The sequence below is a fragment of the Gopherus flavomarginatus genome, chromosome 17 (genome assembly GCF_025201925.1).
Source record: "Gopherus flavomarginatus isolate rGopFla2 chromosome 17, rGopFla2.mat.asm, whole genome shotgun sequence".
In the NCBI taxonomy this organism is placed as follows: Eukaryota; Metazoa; Chordata; order Testudines; family Testudinidae; genus Gopherus; species Gopherus flavomarginatus.
Window position 1 is genome coordinate 11,498,684 of NC_066633.1, and position 19,194 is coordinate 11,517,877.

The 19,194-nt window shown below is 52.1% G+C and overlaps 1 protein-coding gene across 1 annotated transcript in view; it reads right to left on the reverse strand.

The window, feature by feature from the left end:
* HMCN2 (hemicentin 2) overlaps nucleotides 1–17,775 on the reverse strand; it is a 121,122-nt gene extending 103,347 nt beyond the window's left edge. The window contains exons 1-11 of the mRNA XM_050926079.1: nucleotides 17,726–17,775; nucleotides 14,446–15,140; nucleotides 9,738–9,808; nucleotides 7,383–7,541; nucleotides 6,868–6,990; nucleotides 4,530–4,701; nucleotides 3,521–3,627; nucleotides 2,547–2,667; nucleotides 1,725–1,988; nucleotides 633–777; nucleotides 33–154 (exon numbers count right to left, since the gene is read on the reverse strand). Coding sequence (XP_050782036.1) covers nucleotides 33–154; nucleotides 633–777; nucleotides 1,725–1,988; nucleotides 2,547–2,667; nucleotides 3,521–3,627; nucleotides 4,530–4,701; nucleotides 6,868–6,990; nucleotides 7,383–7,541; nucleotides 9,738–9,808; nucleotides 14,446–14,746 — 1,585 coding nt within the window. The 5' untranslated portion in view covers nucleotides 14,747–15,140; nucleotides 17,726–17,775. The remainder of the gene's footprint in view (nucleotides 1–32; nucleotides 155–632; nucleotides 778–1,724; nucleotides 1,989–2,546; nucleotides 2,668–3,520; nucleotides 3,628–4,529; nucleotides 4,702–6,867; nucleotides 6,991–7,382; nucleotides 7,542–9,737; nucleotides 9,809–14,445; nucleotides 15,141–17,725) is intronic.
* Between the last annotated feature and the right edge of the window lie 1,419 nt (nucleotides 17,776–19,194).

Below are 19,194 nucleotides of genomic sequence, written 5' to 3' on the forward strand. Positions count from 1 at the left end.
CCCAAGAGCCCATCACACTTCCCCGGACTGACCTGTGACAGAGAGGTAGCTGCGAGCTCGCGCTGCCCCGGCTTTGCTAACTGCTGTGCACTCATAAAAACCTTCATCACTTCCGGAAACCACGGGGATCTCCCAGCTGCTGGTCCCAGAATCCCTGGGGAAACAAACCAAAGAACCCCCATGAGACTGGAGAGGAAGACACCCAGAGCTCCTCTTTCGGCACTGGCTGAGATTTTCACAAGCAATTCACCATTTATGGCACCTTAATTCTGGAGAGCCTCACTGGAGGCACCTTGAAGGAGGCAGACTGGCTAAAATCAGATCCTCAGCCGTTTTTGACAACTGGGCCAACACTGGGATTTTTCCTAAAATCTCTCCCCCTGTGCAAAGGTGACAGGAGCACTTGCATAGACAGAGTGCTCAGGGGTTTATCTTGCATAGACAGAGTGCAATATTATGCCATGGAGCAAATACCTTCCTGTCCCCCAAGCTGGACATCATTTTGTGCCCTGGAGCATGAGGATTGCTAGCCCTTGTAATTAATATCCTGGCCATAGCTACCTATGTGACTAATGTAGGCTTAGGGAAATTTACCAAGTAACTGACTTACTGCAGTAGAGCCTGAGACTTACGTGAAAAGTTGATCCTTTCCAAGCATCTTCCCACCACGGCTGAGCTTCAGTCGGAAAGGGATCTCGCTCTGGGCAGAGCAGCTGATCAGCAGTGACCGATTGTGATAAGCCTGGATTTTACTGGGCATGCTGACTTTGGGTAGACCTGGGCAGTGGGGATAGGCATGGGGTAAAAAGAGAGAGAGAGAGAGAGAGAGACTGAGACTCCATAATTCTCAGAAACAGAACACTGAAAATTTGATTGGGGAGAGGAAAAAAAAATAACCATGAAAAAAACCCAAACGGGACCCCTGTGCTGAAATGGAACAGTCTTTCCTTTAAAGAATGAGCAGCCCCTGAATGGCTGTGTCCTAATAACTCACTATAACAGCTAAAGCGAGGGCCCCATTCGGTAAGGCACACGTCCTGCTGTAATGGTATGTTTCCTTGCAGTATATTCTGCAGACACTAGAACTCTGTGTGCTCTATAGAGTACTAGCGAGGGTGTGGTTCTGGTAAACAATGGAGACTAAGCTGGATCTCAAAGCTGTGGAGAAACCTGTTTTTTCATGGTTCTAATTGCAGCTGTTTGGGTTTAATAAATATCTCCTGTCTGTGAAAGGCTGCAATTCCACAGTCTATTATGACACTGGCTACGCCTCCCTCTCTGGGCATTTATATCACACGTATCACTGCAACATCTGCTTCACCTGTGCTTTGAAATAGCAGCTTCATTCCTTGAGCCAAATAGGACAAGCTTCCCCCAACCTTGCCTGTACATTTAAATAAACATGTCACTGGCTATGCAGGCAGCTACAAACCCTACTCCCAGAAGAGGGCTAGGTTTTGTGCTCATGGAAGGAAGTTGGACAGATGAACCCGCTCAAGATAGGTGGGGTTCCACCAGGGAGGGAGTATTAGAGAAATGGCCCTGCCCGTGTCCATTCAGACATCACACCTACCCCCAGCCCTTTCCTGGGTGATTTCAGGTATCTGCTTATGAGATGAATAAAAGCTGGTTGGCTTATTCCCAATGTTACTCTAAGAGCTACAAAAAGGCATCAAGCCACCAGCTCCAAACCCCTTCCAGCTGAACAAGACAGAGTCGCTCACCTGGGACCACACTGGTGTAGGCGATTCCTGACACACGCTGCAATGGGTGCCCATCTGGGTCTTCCCCCGTCACTTTCAGCAAGAAGCTTTCCCTGGGTGCCTGGAATTGGGGTCCCACCCAGAGCTGGCTGGAGGAGCCATTGGACAAAGGCCGCGTCGGCAGGGAGACAAGGGGCTGGCCAGAGCTGTTGTACAGCTCCACACCCTTCAGGTGTCCCGGAGGCTCCAAGCCAGTGCAGTTAATCAGCACAGAGATAGGAAGCCCTGCAGAGACAGGGGAAAGCAGCAGAGGAAGGCAAGGAATGGGAATGCATCCAGGTTAGGCATTGTGAAGCACCATGACCATTCCTCTCTGATGCAGACATCACCCCTATTATTCATGGCACTCAGCTACTCAGCCGCTGGGATCACGGCTCTCCATGCTCATCTCATTGTTACCTTGGGCTCCCCTGCCTGCCCACATCCTCCTGCTGTCTTATCTTGTGCTCCTGGGAGCAGGGACTGCATTTGTTCTATGTCTGTGCAGCACCTAGCACAATGAGACCCTGCTCTATGTTTGGGACCCCTAGGCACCGCCACCATATAAACAATAATGCCTGTCAGCTCCAGGCTCGATTGCTGCAACAAGCTCCACTCAGAGCTGCTCTGAAGGCCACTGGAAGCTTCAGCAAACGTGGAACATAGCAGCTTGCTCCCTGAGCCCAGCAGAGCAGCGGGAGCCCACTTATTTGGGGCTCCATTAGCTCTACCACTCAGTGTCTTACAGACAACACTGCCCCCACCACACACACGCACGCGCGCCCTGGGAAGAGCAGGAAGTACCATGCACAGGCCGCTCTCTGGGGTGGTTTAAGTCAAACGTAGGTTGGGGGGAAAAGCTGGCTCGGAAATCGATGGCGCTGACGCCTGTGATTCTCACAGAGTGGCGGCCGCTGCTCTGGATCTGAAAGCCAGACACACAGCAAGCAGAGACATCACATCAGCACGTGTAGAAAGGGGATAGCTCTGACTCCTGAAGCCGCCCAGCACGCAGGATCCGGGGAGGGGAGAAGGGAGAGGCTGCAGTAAGCTGCAGACAGATTTTTTTAACAGCCTGCATTCTGGGCAGGCACACACTTCCTTCTGCAGCCCTGGAGAGCCACAACAGGACTGGAGTGACAGAACAAGTGGAATCATGGGAGGAATCTTTATGCTCAGCGAGGCCAAATTCTCCGTTGCCAATGGGAGCATTTCCATTACTTTGATGGAGGTTCATCCCGACACCAGTAGAGAAGCTGGCCCCGGGACTTTTAGAGTTGATTTCAAAGTGCCCTTAACCAATAGACACCTTCTTGAGAAGTCCCATGTCCCTATTTAGTCAGGGCACTTGGCTTTCCTTAGAATCCCACCAAGTATTCCTGGTGGCCAGCCCATTGCCTTCCAGAATGGAGCTGGTGGAGGAAGGGGAAAACCCAGCCCCTGGGTCAGCCTCCCTTCCTGAATCAGGGCCAAAGCTATCACAAGGGACCCAGCTCCCAGAGGGGGCAGGGAACTAGGGAGGCAACACTCGGGTGTTACAGGGAAGGATTCACAGGCTGGAACCAGTTAACGAGGCAGCTGCAGCGTCTCCACCCCAAAGAGGGGATAGACCGCGGGGAGCAAGCTGGGGACGAGAGAGACACTGAAGTCACAATCTATACATTTCTCCACGTCTCTTGGCACAGCATGGCGTAAGCAGGATGTGCGCATGGAAGAACCCCTCAGGCAAAGGGGTAGATAGGCCCCTGGCCCAGCAATTCCTTTCGCTTCCATCCTACCTTGATTGACCACATGCCTGGCCGGTGAGGCTTGATGGTCAGCACCTTGGCGGAATTCGGGATGTTGAGGTGTTCCTCCAGGCCCCGGCCTTTCTGAAGGATCTTCCCTGCACCGGCAAGCAGAATCCTTGGGTTAGTGCCTCCTGCTTCCTGCTCCCCTGTCCCCAGGAGGGACAGCCCATCCCCGCTACATCCAGTAGTTGGTGGCTTTCCAACAAGCCAGGTCCAACAGATCTGCCCATTGCGGCCTGCCCAGGACAGAGGAAGGTGGAAGCCCAGTGTCTGAGCTGCCCACATTTCCCTCTGCTCATTCTAAACCCTCACTATTCACAGCCTCTCAGTCCCTTCCATGAGACCCAGAGTTGGGAGGGTCACTCGTTCACCCATGCTGCCTATCTGCACTGCTCCCTTCCCAGCTCTGAGCCCCCATATCATTCCTCTTCAAACCTCATCCTCTTAGTCTCCCTCGTGTCCTCAGCACTCTCTGCAGGTCATTTGCTTACACCGTGCATTGACAAAGCTAGGGGAAAGCCAGCCACGTGAGGTAACTTCAGTGGCTGAGGAGCAGTTCCTGTCAATCAGCCATTGTCAACTGATAGCGGGGAAAAAAAGCCCGGAAGGGATGGGGAAAAGCACCTCTTATAAAATTAAAGTATGAATTTAACATGGCAGAGGGGAAGAGAGACACTTGAGAGCTTAATAAGGTCTTTGCAACTCATTACTTTTTGCCGAACAGATTTTTGTCTTGTGGCTCATCTCCCTGAGCACAGTTCAGCTTGGTTATTCCCTGGTCTCAGTCTCCCATTTACTCATCAAATGAGCCCCTCGTCGGGTCCCCAAAGGGAACTGAACTCAGGACCGTTTTAGCTCTAACCCCCTAGCTCTCTGCTGCTTGCGCCAGTGGACCCGCAGCCAGTGTAGGCTGCTCACTGGGCGCTCCCCATAGCTGGAACCATCCTCCTCCTGCCCGAGATTGGGACCTGCTTGCTGACCCTGCCCTTGTACATACCTGCCGGATCCCTGACTTCTATCTCTGGAGCGGGGCCGCTCACGGAGATGGTGACTTCCTTCAGGCTGGGGTCAAAGGGAACCAGCCAGGTGTGCTCTCCCCCCTGCTCGTGGTCTGTGGACAGCAGGTGGACTTTGGAGGCCTGGATAGCCTCTTCCACCCATTTCAGCACCTAAAGGGCAGAGAGGATGATGTGGCGCAAGAACATAGGAATGGAAGGCGCCTCAAATGTGAAATGCGGTCCCCTCCTATGACAGACCTCCCCGCCATAAACCCAGGATGCTCCCCTGTGTGCTGAGATGCACAGACATTGAGATATTGGGAGGGGGTCTGCTGTCAGGGCTGTTGCCACTGGTTACCTCTGCCCCGAAGGTGCGGGAGAGGTAAGAGTCCAGGCACAAACTAGGCAGGGGAAACACACACTGTATGTATACAGAGATTAGGTCAGCTACACGAGCAGGAGGGACCGAGCCTTCTCAAGATTCGCCATCGAGATCTTGAGCAACAACTTAACTGGAGGGCGAGGCCTGGCTCCTCTAGCCCCATGGGAAAGCCGGCAGACCCTTTAATGGGCACCGCACAAACCCCAGCCATCACGGTGCCATGAGGTGCACATCGCGAGCTCTCCACGGGGAGGAAAGCAGGCTAGGGAGGCCACAGATCTGTACCAGAACCTCCACCATCCGTAGGGCTGAGACAAACACATTTGGACAGAGCCCAGTATACGTGACGTGGGGAGCTCCTGGGACACCGCAGGGTGGGGCTGAGCAGGGGGGCGGAGTGCAGGGGAGATGGGGCAGCCAGAACAGGCAGCACAGGACACAGCCAGGCTCCCTAGCACGTTCTTTGCTCCTTCCAGCCTTGCTCACACCTGCCCCTCTGCCCCTTGCTCACACCTGCCCCTCCCTTTCCCCTTCGGTTTCACTCCTTGCACCGTTTGCTTTGTTCCCATAAAACAGAAAAACAACCTGCTTGTGGAAGTCCTGCAGGGGATCGAGTGCCAGAGCCCAGCCCCTGCTCCCTGTGGGCCCTGCACACAGAGACGTGACAGGACACGGGGGAGGTTAGATATGGACACAGAAATCCAGCTCCGGTTCCTCCCTTCGCCCAAGGGAAGAAGCAGGCTGAGGGAGCCCCTTCAACTCCAGAGCAGAGCTCAGCTGGCAACAGAAAACCCCTGACTGGCCAGCAGTGCTGACCCCAGCCTGCCCCTAGCCAGAAGGATGGTGTAGGACTTTGAGTGATTGAAGTCCCAGCTCCTGGCACTCAGGAGACCTGGATTCAACTCCACGCTCTGTCACAGGCTTTTGTGTAACCTTGGGCAAGCAACTAGTCTCTGTGCTGCGGTTTGCCACCTGTACAATGGGCCAATAGTCCTGCCCTGCCTCACAGGGGATGGTGACGATAAATACACTACAGGCTGCAGGATGCTCAGATACTGGGGTACCATTACTTTGGTAACAGGGACCCACCTGAGTACCAAAGAGCATGTTACACCTCATACATGAATGCCAGATTACAACGGTATTTACTAGTCCCATCGGTCCCTGCAGCTGGCTCCAGACAATGGGAACAAGGAAAACAGTCTGAGGCTCCAGCCTTAATGGGTTATCCCGAACACACTGTTTTGCAGGTGCTGGAGCAGGGAGGGAGGCAGGGTGCAGGGAAAAGGAGACCACAGCGAGGGCTGATCCTTTCCAGTTACAAAGCAAACACACCACTTGCTGATGTTGGAGGAATTAAAGAATCTGATGTAATTATTATTGCCAGATGGCTCCCACTCAGCCTCTCGGAGCAGACAAGTGATTAACCTGCCCCTTGCCCATGGGAATACTCGTCAGTAGACTGTGCAGCAGCCAGCAGCCGGGGAGGGGCAGGGAAGGGAGGCAGAAGGAGAGCTCACCACTCCCAAACTGTTGTTAATAGTTAGACAAACGCTCGGCTCCTGCTCTCCGAGCACTTCACAGACATGTGGGGTCAAGACCATCAAAGGCAGAGTCTAAAGGCAGGTTCCTGGGTCCATAGTTAGGGACCTGCCTGATTTTCAAAGGTGTGGAGGCCCAACAGCTTGTTATAATGAGCCATAAATGACGTGTCTGTGCTCAGTCCATGATTTTTAGTATCTAGCGAAGTGATGAATTTAAGCTCTCAGGCTTATCTTTTGAAGGCATTGGGCAGGTTTCCTTTGCGGATGAGGACTGAGAGGTCAGATAGGGAGTGATCGCTCTGTGAAAAGTGTTCACCTACCGGTGACAAGGTGTTTTGTCTTTTATCATTTTTCTGCATGAGTTCATTCGAGATGCTCACAAGTAACAAAATTCAGGTCTTTTCCACTCACCTCCTTCACCTGTTGTTTATCCAGATGGAATATCTGTCCAGAGCTGGTAGCAGCAATTTCTTCGTACACTCGATACCCAGGGTGGCTTCTGTCCCCGCAATCCCCCGTTAGCACAAACACAACCTGCCACAGAGAAATGCATGACAGCAAACCAAGTCAGAAGAGACTGTCCAACCTGGGGAGATGCAAACCATCCTCCTCCCTCCCCAGCTGGCAGCAGGTTGGCATGTGCCAACTACAATGTGAACAACTTTTACAAGAGGGCTCCATGTCTCTATATATGTCAAGAGTTAGCCAACAGAAAATGTACCAGCAGACGGAGGTAAAGACATGGCACTGTTTATAGGTTTTGTAGGACCAGTACAGCTGAGTACTGTTGTGCTTTGCAAAAGGTTTCCTTTGCGCAGCTCTTCATCACCTTGTGGGCCCAGGGAGTGGACGTTCATTGGCTCCTGGGCCACAGAGAAGGGACATCTCCTGGAAACGCAGCTGCAAGCCAGTAGCTGGACTCTCACCTGGGACTGTTTGTGCTGCAGGAGCTGCAGCAACTCCTGCTTGCGCTTGTAGTCTTTGGCCCGGGCATCCGAGAACACATAGATGAATGATCCTGGGTGCGAGACCTCCACAGCCAGCTGGATGGCTCCAACGCTCATCTCTGGGCAATCCCCTCCGCCCTGCAGCCAAAGAGCCCATTAGGAAACCTGAGTAATCCTAACGGAGCCCAAAATGAGGGCTGCAGGAATCAACCTGGGTTGGGATGCCAGTTTCATTAGGGAGGGGAAAACTTGCTGAGACCAAGTGCCCCATCATGATCACTACCTCATCTTCCAAGAGTTCAGTGAGCAAAGCCTGCTCTGCCCTGGGCATATATCCTGAGCCAGGGCAACCCCTAGTGTGGACAGGCACAGTGCCATGTGTATGGGCGGTGCTTGAGCACGGGTATGCATCCCAGGTGCAAACAGCAGCTCCACCTGGCTACACAGGTGCCCCGTCACAAGCTGCTGGAATGAAGCTAAAGGCAGGAGCCCCACTCAGTGTCCCACCCCGCACTTCAGAAATGCTAGGATTCGTACCTTTTTCAGATACCAAAATGCCACTTGAGTAGTTTATAAAGGGTTAATAAACGATTAATAGATGTTGTCATCACAGTTAATTATAGACCGTCACAGAGACCAACAGGTTGCTTGTAACCATCTTTAACATCTTTGACTACTGAGCTGGTGACCTCGGATAACACACACTACTCCTGCCCATAACCTGCTCGCAACCCCTATGACTCATTCACAAATGGACCCTTCATGCAAAGCATGTGCAGTGCAAACACATGGTGACTAGAGATGCCAGCTCCCGGTGGCCCCCAAGGCAGCTCAGCAACAGAGTCATCCAATCTCCCGTTGTCCCAGGGCTTCCCAGCCTTCCCTCTGGTGCAACAGTTTCATCTCACACATAGAGGAAAACAGAATCTAAGTGCCAACTTTCCTGTGGGACTGGGAAGAGATGCTCATTTAGGGGCCTAGAGAGGGGAGTTCAATAGACCACTCAGCTCTAACCAAGCCATGCCAGGCAGCTGGTCATTACTTACCCAATAATAATGCAGAATACCTTACATTTACCTAGCACTCTGCTGCTCGAAGGACCCTAAAGCTCTTTGCAGCGATACACGTACCCGTCCTGCTCTCAGAGCACAGAGATCAATGCATCACTCAAGGTTATGAATATCTACACGAGTCACTGCCTCTGTTGCCAAAATGCAGCCATCTCTGCAGTGGAACGCAGTGGGTGTATAACTTTCACCTGAAATGTTCAGTTTATTGCATCTGAAGAAGTGGTTTTTTACTCACAAAAGCTTATGCCCAAATAAATGTGTTCATCTTTAAGGTGCCACCAGATGCCTCATCGCTTTTGTGGACACAGACTGACACAGCTACCTCCCTGATATTTATTGGTTTCAGTTTTTCAATCCAAACCTGAATGTTTTTAGTTTGGGGGGTTGCAATGAAAACCTGAACATTTCTGGGGACAATATTCAATGAAAAACAAATAAACAAAAACTGTTTTCAGCTAACTTTATGTGGGAGGGAGAAAACTCATGTCGGGAACAACTCCAGTAGCTCCCCAAGTCGGACCCTAGGCAGGACCCCTGCTCCTGCAAAGAGCTCCCAGGGATCTAGAATAGCCGGGGCGGACAAGGCCCCAGGTCTAAGTCCCATCCAAAGATGGCACCTGCAGCAGAAGAGCACCCCCGGCATCTTGCTGGGGCACTGAGCACACCAGCCCGCCCCTCCACCTCTTCCCAAGGGTCTCTCCCGACCAGCGCAGAGCTGCTCTGCGCTCTTCCCCACCCCTCAGAAGCCTCAGGCACAGCATGCGTGTTGGGAGCACGCCAGGGGGCACCACCAGGACATTCCCCACCTCAGCTGTTCTCCAGTAAGGGGCAGCTGGGCACACCCTGAGGCTGCTCTACGTCTGTGTTAGGAGTTGAACTTGTCCCCAGCAGCACCAGCATTAGCCCTTCTCTTTCCCTGCCCCGGGCATAGAAATGTATCTCCCTTAAGAGTGACAAGTGCCACCAGAATTCCTCGCTGCACTCAGTCCGCACGTCGCAGAGAGGATCGTGCTGCTGGAGGATGCTCCTAGTTATTTTTAAATGTAATGACAAAGCCAAATTCTTTCCTCTGGCCCGGATTTCATGTCAGCTCAGCTTAGGAGTTACGCCCCTTGGCATCTGGAGCTTCTTTGCCAACCACTAAGGGTTACATTCCAACCAAACAAGCTGGGTTTCTAAACTGGCCACACTCAGGTTTCAGATACCAGTTACCACAGGCCACTAGCCGACACTACAGATTTTAAGATGAGGTCGACAACTGTACCTGAACGTAGAGACCTCTGAGCTCTCGCTGGAACTCCTCAGGATCTTCTGTGAGGGTCGCTGGTCCAACCTCTGCCAAAGATATCGAGACAGCAGATATCAGCACTTTCTCCTCTGTGGACACAAGTCTGTAATCTTCCTTCTCTCTCTCATATTAAGTTTCTCAATATCAGCCCCTCTAAGCCTATGAGAGAGACAAGGTGGGTGAGGTAATATCTTTTATTGAACCAACCTCTGTTGGTGAAAGAGACAATCTTCCAAGCTACACAGAGCTCTTCTTCACCCACCTTGTCTCTCTAGTATCCTGGGCCCATCACAGCTACAACAACACCACAAACACCAAAAGGCCTATGTTAGTTCCTGCCTGTCCCCAGAAACCTGAATCAACTATAGCTTCCTTTCAAAGAACACTCCCTTGCCACTGGAAGAACGCTGGGTCTCCTTTACTGGGCTGGTGGATGATGGCTTGGCTAGTCGGTGGTTTTCCATGGTGGCTGCCATCCCGTGTGGCATTGAGAGGTAATCTCCCCTCCAGCATCCCAAAAGAGCAGCCCTGTAATGGGACACTTTCTAGATTACAGGCTATTTTGGTCTCATCTACATTGTAACAGGACTTGTTACACCCCCATATGGCTTGGTCTTGCAAACGGGACCGAGCCAGGCACTCAGGCACCAAGTCAGCGCTGCTCTGGTACCAGCACTAACTAAGTAAAGCTGGCTCAGGTGCATCATACCCCACGACGGGAGTGCAGACATACCCTTTGTTGACAGAGGGTTGGAATTCAGGAGGTGCTGGCTCAGTCCTGTGCTCAGGCCACAAGAGCAGATTCCATCACACTCAGGGTATGTCCACACTGCAAGGAGACACCGCAGCTGGCCCACGCAGCTCTGGTGGAGCTCTGGGACTCTCCCACTTCACAGGGCCCTATAGCCCAGGCGCCAGCCCGAGCCCAGATGTCTTCATTGCAATTAGACAACCTCGCAGCCCGAGCCCCCGAGCCCAAGACAGCTGGCACAGGCCAGCCGTGGGTTTTTAACTGCAGTGTAGACATACCCTCATTGGTGCAGCAGGCATCTCCCCATGTGTGTGATGCCTTTACACAGTTAACACTCCTCCCCTCTGGGCCTTGCAGATTTGGGTGAGATGGGGGGGCACCTTCAAAGCCTACTATTCTGCTAGTGGCTAGAGCAGGGCAGGTGGATGCCCAAGCTCCCGGGTTCTACTTCCTGGCTGTGAGCCGGGGCATGTCACTGCAGCCTTGTCTACAATGAGAAAATGCATCACGCTGACACGTTTTAACTAATGCGACACTAAACTCGACTCCGTCCTAGAGTTAACCACGACCAGCTCCTAACACGTTATTAAAACATGAGCCCTTGTCCTCCCTAACGGCAAAAATCACATTTTGCATCAAGTTAGCTAAGAGTAGTTAACACAATGCACTTCCACAGGTCTATTGCGCCTCAGTTTCCCCACCGCTCTCTGGGGGTTAAGAGCACCAGCCGGCCTCAGAGGAGGGCTGGGAGTTTTAATGGAAGAGACCTTCAGATGAATGATGCCACATTTCAGTGCAAAGAGCCATCCACACACCGAACTCTGGCTCAGCACCAGTGAACTGACGAATCACACCCCTTCCCTAGACCGCTTCTCTCTGGACATGAGACAGGCTCGGAGGCCTCTGAAATAATGTCAGCACTCTGACCAACTCCCACAGAGACTGGAAGGCTTTTCCTTTAGCTTAACAGGAGTGATGGCCAATTTACAAAGCCAGGGTGCTCCAGTTACAGCAAACCAGATGCCTGGCCTGACAAGGGACTTTGCAGCCAGACGAGTCCTTGGCAAGAGGGAACCCCATCTGTTTCCATGCAAACTTAAACAGCTACAGCGGGGTAGAGGTACCACAGGACCTGAGGACTTCCCCCAGCCCCGCCCACCATGCCCCATCCTCCCGCACCTCCTAAGCTATTTCAGCTCTTTCCCGGGTTGATAGAGACCCTCTGCTTTCCAGGTGCCCTTTGTGAGGGCAGTGAGAGGTGATCACCCTTACAAAGCCCAAGGAGGGCTGTAACCGCTACCATACCAGAGGACATGGGTGCAGCCCCAGAATCCCTCCAGGCTTTTAAAAAATGTTTGGCCTTGCAGCATGGACAAGGCCGATCAGCACAGTAACTAGGTTACCAGACTGGGCTACGGCCTTGGACTGCAGCCTGGCCTTGGTCCGGCCTAGACTACAAGACCGAGCCCTGCTGGGTAGTTATTCCTGTGAGGGCAGGACCTTGGCTGAGGTGTGATGGCAACAATGCACAGCACATGCAGAGCAGATGTTGTGGGTATGAAACTTCCTGGTGTGTAGCAGCGTGGGACAGAGAATGGAGGAACGAGAACTTGCCAAGTCCTTAAGTATCTCCATTTAGATGAGCCACAGAGTCAATTGACTTATCTGGGTCCATCCCCAAGGCAGAGTCACGTCCAGTACCTTGAAACATTCCATACACAGGACCATATTAAATGGAGTCCACTCAAATCACCTGGTCTAGCGTTCCTCGGGGGGCTATCTCCAACGGTAACCAGTGCAGAAACACGAGCTGCCTGGGTTTAATGGACAAGCCAGCTGTTCTCTCTGTTACAAAAGACAGATACATCCCCATCGACCAAAGGATGCAAGGCTGTAAAGAGGGGCCCTGTTTCTATTTTAAGGAGTATACACAACAGACAGATGCCGGTTCATTCTAAAAGTGCCCCTGACAGCTTCTCCTGCTGTCTTCAGTATTCTTAATTCAAATGTTCCTTTCTTCATAATTGCTATTTTCTGTCTGAATTTTTGGCAGAGAGCTTGTCCTTATTTGGTATGAATGATTAGCACCTCATGGATGTGTATATAAGCAAGGACCAGTAAGAGGAGCAACTTTCATCTTTATTTAACTTAGAGCATTGTTTCCTTGTTTATTATCACTGTTCAAATAAACAATTATGACTTCTAGCCCAGTTGTGTTCTTCAGATAGAAAGACCTCAAACTCCTCTGCGGCATCTCTTCACCCATCCACTAAAATTCAGCCAACTCTGGGGTGGATCACAGTAACTGTAACAGCATATAGCAACAGTAGTTTGGGACATGATGTGACGTGTATCAGCCAGCAGAAAAAGCAAAAGAGGATTTTTAGGGAAGCAGGATGTAATTAACCAAATTAGAATGTGGCCAAGGTCCTCAGAATTGACACCATAATTAATCCTTGTGATAAGTGACCTGCCCTCATTAATGCCCACAAGGATCAGCCAATGTACAGCACTTGCAGTACTATAGGGCCCTTATCATATCGCTGGTTCTGTGCTGGCTGCAGAAGCTAGAGTTCAAGCCTACAAGGTAGCCTGGGGTCGAATTCAAGCCGCTAGCCAGGGGTGAAAGTAACTTAAAGGATTTACCTGTATGCCGAGTCCTGCGCAGGGGGCGTGGCCTCAATGGGAAGAGGCAGGGCCTTTAAATACCCAGGCCCTTTAAATCAAGATTTAAAGGCCCCGGGACTCCGGCTGCAGTGGCTGGGAGCCCCAGGCCCTTTAAATCACCCCTGGAGCTCCCAGCTGCAGAGACAGCTGGGAGCCCAGGGACAATTTAAAGGGCCCAGGGCTCTGGCCGTTGCTACCACAGTGGAGCTCCTGGCCCTTTAAATCACTGACAGAGTCCCAGGGGCTCCTGGCTGCTGCCGCTACCCTGGGGCTCCGGCAAACAGGCTCAGGCGACGATTTAAAGGGCCCGGGGCTCCGGCCGCTGCAGGGAGCCCCGGGTCCTTTAAATCGCCAGCCTGGGGAAGCCGGTCCACCGTCCGGCACAGCGTACTGGCTTACTTTCACCTCTGCTGCTAGTCCAAGATAAAAGCCAAGTAGCCTTGTCTTCACTGTTATTTTAACTTTGTGTTAGCTGACCTGAGTTAAGGACACACTTTTGGCAGTACAGACACATCCTCAGAGAGCCACCTACTGCGTCAGCAATACCCCCGTCCCTGTCCTGCAGCACCCAGCCTCTCAGAGGTCTCCCATCCAAGTACAGAGCTGGCCCAACCCTGCTCCAGTTCCGGGACTGGAGGAAATTGCAATCCAAGCTGCATGGCAATGAATTAAGCAAGGACCTGAGGCTAAAGCAATCGAAATGGAATGGTAACGTGAGGAGAATCAGCTGCAGCAGGAATCCCCCAGGATTTGGGGAGGCTTGTTAGAATTACTTCAGGAAATTGGCAGCTTCCATCTCAGGCCCTGGCTGTCTGGGTCAGACTGATGCTTTTCCAAGTTAAACCAATACTTTCTAAGCAGTGAGTCAGGTGCCAATGCTTCTAGCCATATTAGCATAACCCTGCTCTGGCTGTGTTTGGAGCGTTTACCTCCCAGCTTGCCCTGTGCCTAACAAGGCTGAAAAGCTGAGGATCAGAAGGGAGCAGAACCTAGTCCCCAGAGTGAAATGGGCTCAGACTGACTGGAACCAATGGCCCTAAATTAGTGCAATGCAATGTCTTGCGCAAATGGGGCCCGTATTTCATAGCATTTTTCATATTGGACCAGAACAATTGATTCTGGCTTAATGCAACGCAGCACTTTGTCTGGACCAGAACCATGGATCCTGGTTTCTTGCACTGCATTGCCCTGGACCAGAACCAGGGGTCTTGGGTCAGCACAATGCGTTGTTCTCAACAGGATTAGCACGAACCGGAACCTCCTTACCTGGGTCGTGAAAGGGGATCAGCGCATAGTTGCTAATGGCTTTTGTGCTCCTGCTGAGTGTCCGCGCCAAGATCCGGGATGCTCCATCCATCACCTGCACCAGGTCGTCATACATGGAGCCAGTGACATCAAAGACAAAGGCCAAGGTGACCCCTCCAGAATCAGGGATGGGCTCTCCAAAGCCTGAGGCCAGTAGCAACCAAAGCCCCAGGAGGAGCCCTGTTCTGTGATACATGGCTTGGGAGTCCTCCAATGCACAGAGACAGGCAACCCCTCTGCTCCTGCTACTGCCTGGAGACATGGCCCCCCAAACCTTTGCGAGATTCCTTCCTCGGCTTCCTTCGTGCAAAATGTTCCTTCTCCAGTTCGTCCCTCCTGCACTCCCCAAAAAGAGCTGAGAATCTCCCCCAGGGCCAGAACGATCCCACACAGAGAAATCAGGCTGCCTTTTCCTTAGCTACTTCTAGAGCAGCAGAGAAGAGCCCTCAGCTGCAGACCCAGCTCCCCCCCAGCCTTTCCATTCATTCCTGGCTGCTCCCAGACAAGCACTGAAACAAATCAGCTGCCAGTGCTGCTGGGCTAATGTCCCTTTGCTAGAAGGTGCCCTCCTTGGGGAGGGGCGAGCCGAGACCAGCTCTTGGAAGAAGTGCAGCCACCAACAGCTGCATGAAGGAAAATCCTCCAAAGTTCAGCTTCTGCAAGGGAGAAGAAAAGCACTTTCTGAGCAACTCCCCTGGTGAGGCGGTGGGTGGGAGCTGGAGGAAGGGGTGATTGGAAGCCGGTCCTAAAGCCCACATTATTCACTGAAATACTAGCCTGTTCGGCTCCCCCACCACTCAAACACTCCCCAGTTCAAGCCAGCAGATGCAGGCTGAATGCTACAGGGGGTCAGAGGAGGACACAGGGCAAGCAGCTGAATGGATGTGGGGAAACCAGGCCAAGAAGGAAAGATGTACAGGAGGAGAGAACAGCTGGATGTTCGCTGAGATGCAAAGGGAGCGGCGGATGAGGCAGCTCCAAGCACACCAGGCGCTTCCCCTGAAAACACAAAGCAAGGCAGATCTCTGGTGCGGCTTGAGGAGGCCAGCTGGATTCTCAGCACAAATGGCAGACACAGCCTCCTAACTAGAAACGCCCGTAGGGTGACAGAGACGTGCCTGGCCTGGGAAGGGGGGGGAAGGGGAAAGCCACCCCACCAGCCTCCAAGCTGCAGCCCACAGTGGATAGCTTGCAAATGGTAATGCAAACCCAGAGAAACTAGAGCAAGGGGTGAGGTGGGAAATGCATTCCTTGTCTGTGAAGATATGGATTATTTCAAGCCAGGGAACAAATAATCCGGGGGGTAGGGGGTGGAAGGTGAAGGACCCCTGGGCAAGGTTTTTGGCTCCTCTTAAAGATAAGCCACTGAGCTCTTCCAGATCTTATCTGGGCCATCTGAATAAGACACTCAGCTGTTGCTCAGGGTTCAGAATGGTGGCCCTTAGTCTGTAACAGCAAAAACAAGGAGGAGTCCGATTTGTTAGTCTCTAAGGTGCCACAAGGACTCCTAGGTGTTGCTCAGTCAGTTCCTTAAGAAAGGGGATTCAGGGATCACTCATTTGCTAAGGCCAGTAGGTGAAAAGGCAAGGCAGAGAGGAAAGAGCCCCCAAGCAGTGCATTCAGTGCCTCTCTCTGCGCTGTGCAGCCAGGCTCATGGAAGCCTCTCTCCATCTTCTCATTCTCTGGGTCAAATTCTGATCCGAGTTCTATCAGTGCAACCCAACAGACTCACACGGAGTGGCATACAAGTCACAGAGCAATCTCAGATCAGAATCATAGGCCTTGTCTACACACCAACCTGCAGCCACTTAATGAAATTGGTTCAAACCCCTCAGTGCACACTCATTTTGGTTTAAAAGTAGCGGGTTTCATATTTAGTTTAATCCTGTCCCTGATCAATTTAAGCTAAACCCCCAAATAACCCTGATTTAAACCAAAGTAAGAGTGTCCACACAGCTTTTTGTGCAGGGTTAACTAAACAGTTTTCAAATCACAACACAAGTTCAACCCATGCAACTGTGTATGTAGACAAGACTTCAGCGTAGCAGGCTATCAGGGAGCTATCTTTTTCGTTTATTAGAGGAGATGTTAAATTTCCCTGTCACTAGTTCCTGAAGCAGATATCGTACCAAGGAAACACGGAAGAAAAGAAGAATGGAGAGATCTATGGTAACGTTAATCCTGGGAAAAGAGTCTTTAAAGAAACAAACGGGAGCCCTGGGAAAGTGCCCTCGTTAGTGCTCACAGGCAGGGCTTCATAAAGGTCCCTGATGCATCGAAATGGCATGGCAGCCTCTTGGACAGACACTTCCAGGTGGGAACTATTCCTTTGTTCTTTCCACTCAGTATCGCACCCAAGTCAGCCAGCAGCAGTCAGCTGGGTGCTTCTAATTTACTGCTCCACCCACAAACCGGCTCCAACCTGCCTTCATCTACCCTCTTCACACAACAGAATATTGTCTGCAAAGCAACAGAGGTGTTGCCCTCCTGCACAGGGATGCAGCAGCTGGGCAGTTGGTCTCCTCTTCAGCTAGCAGGGCCAGGAGAATGAGCTGGGTGATATGGACTAGATGAGCTGCAGGAGGCTGTAACCACACCAGCAGGTGAACATCTGATGCACTGCAGAGGTCACACTTCCCAGATGGACACTGGAGGAATTTGAAGGTGACCCAGTGACAACGGACTCCATCCAATTTGATTTTTTTACTCTAGAAAGGCCTAGTCACAGAAACGCCTGCGTCTGAACCTGCTGCATGTGGGGTAGTTGGATGGTCCGGTGCCTTAAGAGGCTGCCTGGTATTTCGTTGGGTTGTTTTCTATCAGTCACCTTCAAAAATGCTTGGGACGCTAATTCCCTGTAATTACCTTATCTATTGCTACTGAGCAACCGTTTACTTCCTAGCCCAGCTGCAGGCCATCAGGAGAGCAACTCCAGACACACCAGAACCTGGCTCTTTTTCCTTTTATTAATAACCATCTTGTTCGACTGAGCAGGATTTTTCAGCACTGAGGGGTAGCCGAAGAGCAGAGCTAGCCAGGCGAGGGGATTCACGCAAGGGAAGTGTCACCATCTTTCCATCTTCTGCAAAAGGCCAGGTAGGAGGACAGAGCCCAAACTCCTAAAGTGGTCCCAGCCGCGTGCAAGCGCTTCCAGTTCTGCTGGAAACACCAAAGGGAGGTGGCAGGGCCTGAGAAATCAAAGCCCAGGAGTTCATTCCCCTCCCAGGGCATTTTTACTTACTTGGAAAGTAAACTGGTTTGTAGCCACAGCTTCGTCCCAGGGATGGTGGCTGCACAGGGCACGTAAAATCCACATTAGCCAGGGATCTGAGGGCAATACAGGCCCCTGGGTCACAGACCCTTTGATTGTTCACCTCCCTCCCTGTTGGGAGCGAGTTCAACTCACGACTGCTTCTTTTCAGCAGAGCCCCAGCTTTGGGCTGTGCCCAGGAGTGGCTCCCTCTCTCTCAGCAGGAAAGGGGTGCACAGAGAACCCACTTCCAGGCTGTCTGTGCTCACTTTACCTACTGGCTTTGGCGAGCAAGGCTGCCCTCTAGTGGCTGGGTCCACAAGCAGGATAAGGGACCTACTAACGTCAGCCAGGGACAATCTTCCGGAGACACCTGCAGTGCATAGATTCTGATCAACTCCCTGCCTGCTTGCTCCCCGCCATGCTCCTGGTAAGGGGCTGCTTCTGACACAGTGTAACTAAAAGGAGTTTAGAGGACAATCAGCTTCAGGGAAGTGGTTTAGAGCAGCGGTTCTCAACCTTTTCCATTCTAAGCCCCCCCCATATGCTATAAAACCTCCCTGGCCCACCTGTGCCACAATAGCTGGCTTTCTGCATATAAAAGCCAGGGCCGGCATTAGGGGGTAGCAAGCAGGGCAATTGCCTGGGACCCCCACTCCACAGGGGTCCCCACAAAGCTACATTGCTCAGGGGGCTTCAGCTCCATGCAGTGGGGCTTTGGCTTTCTGCCCTGGGCCCCAGCAAGTCTAGTGCTGGTCCTGCTTGGATCCCCCACCCTCCAAAAAACCTGCTCGAGGCCCCCTAGGGACCCCTGGTTGAGAATTACTGGTTTAAAGGCTTCAGCCAGTACTTTCAGGAGTGGTTAGGGAGTCAGGCTCGCACACACATGCTGATTTGCACACAAACATTTCTATGCACAGACTTTTCCCCTCCACTGGTCTCTAAGGAGACTGGCTACAGACCCCACCCCAACCAGGACCAGCATTCAACCACGGGTCTCCCGCTGGGCAGCCCGGCAGGAGCTGTTTTCTAATCTATTCATATCGATATAGCTCCTTCTCTGCCAAGGGAACCCCCAGTGCTCATCAGCTGGGGGCAGCGCACAGCAGAAAGGAGACACAGGGGTAGTCACTAAGGACTTGTCCACAAGGGATATTATTAGTAAGCAGAAGTCAAGCCCAACTCCATTAGGAAATAGGAGTAAGCCTGTTTTTGCCACCCTTCTCTGCCATCCCAGCATCCTCTCTTCTAGCTCTGCCCCTGAGCAATGAGAGGGGAAGGCTGTGCTGGATTTAACTCTTTCGTCACCAGGAATCAGGTCCGTGCCTGTGTCCCCAGTCAAAATAATTGACAAACTCGCTGCATAAAGCCTCCCCAAAATGCAGCCAGGTCTGCATCTCCTGCAGCCAGTGAATGTTGCACAGGTCAGAGTTGGGGCTTTTGTGGCTGGGGACACCAGG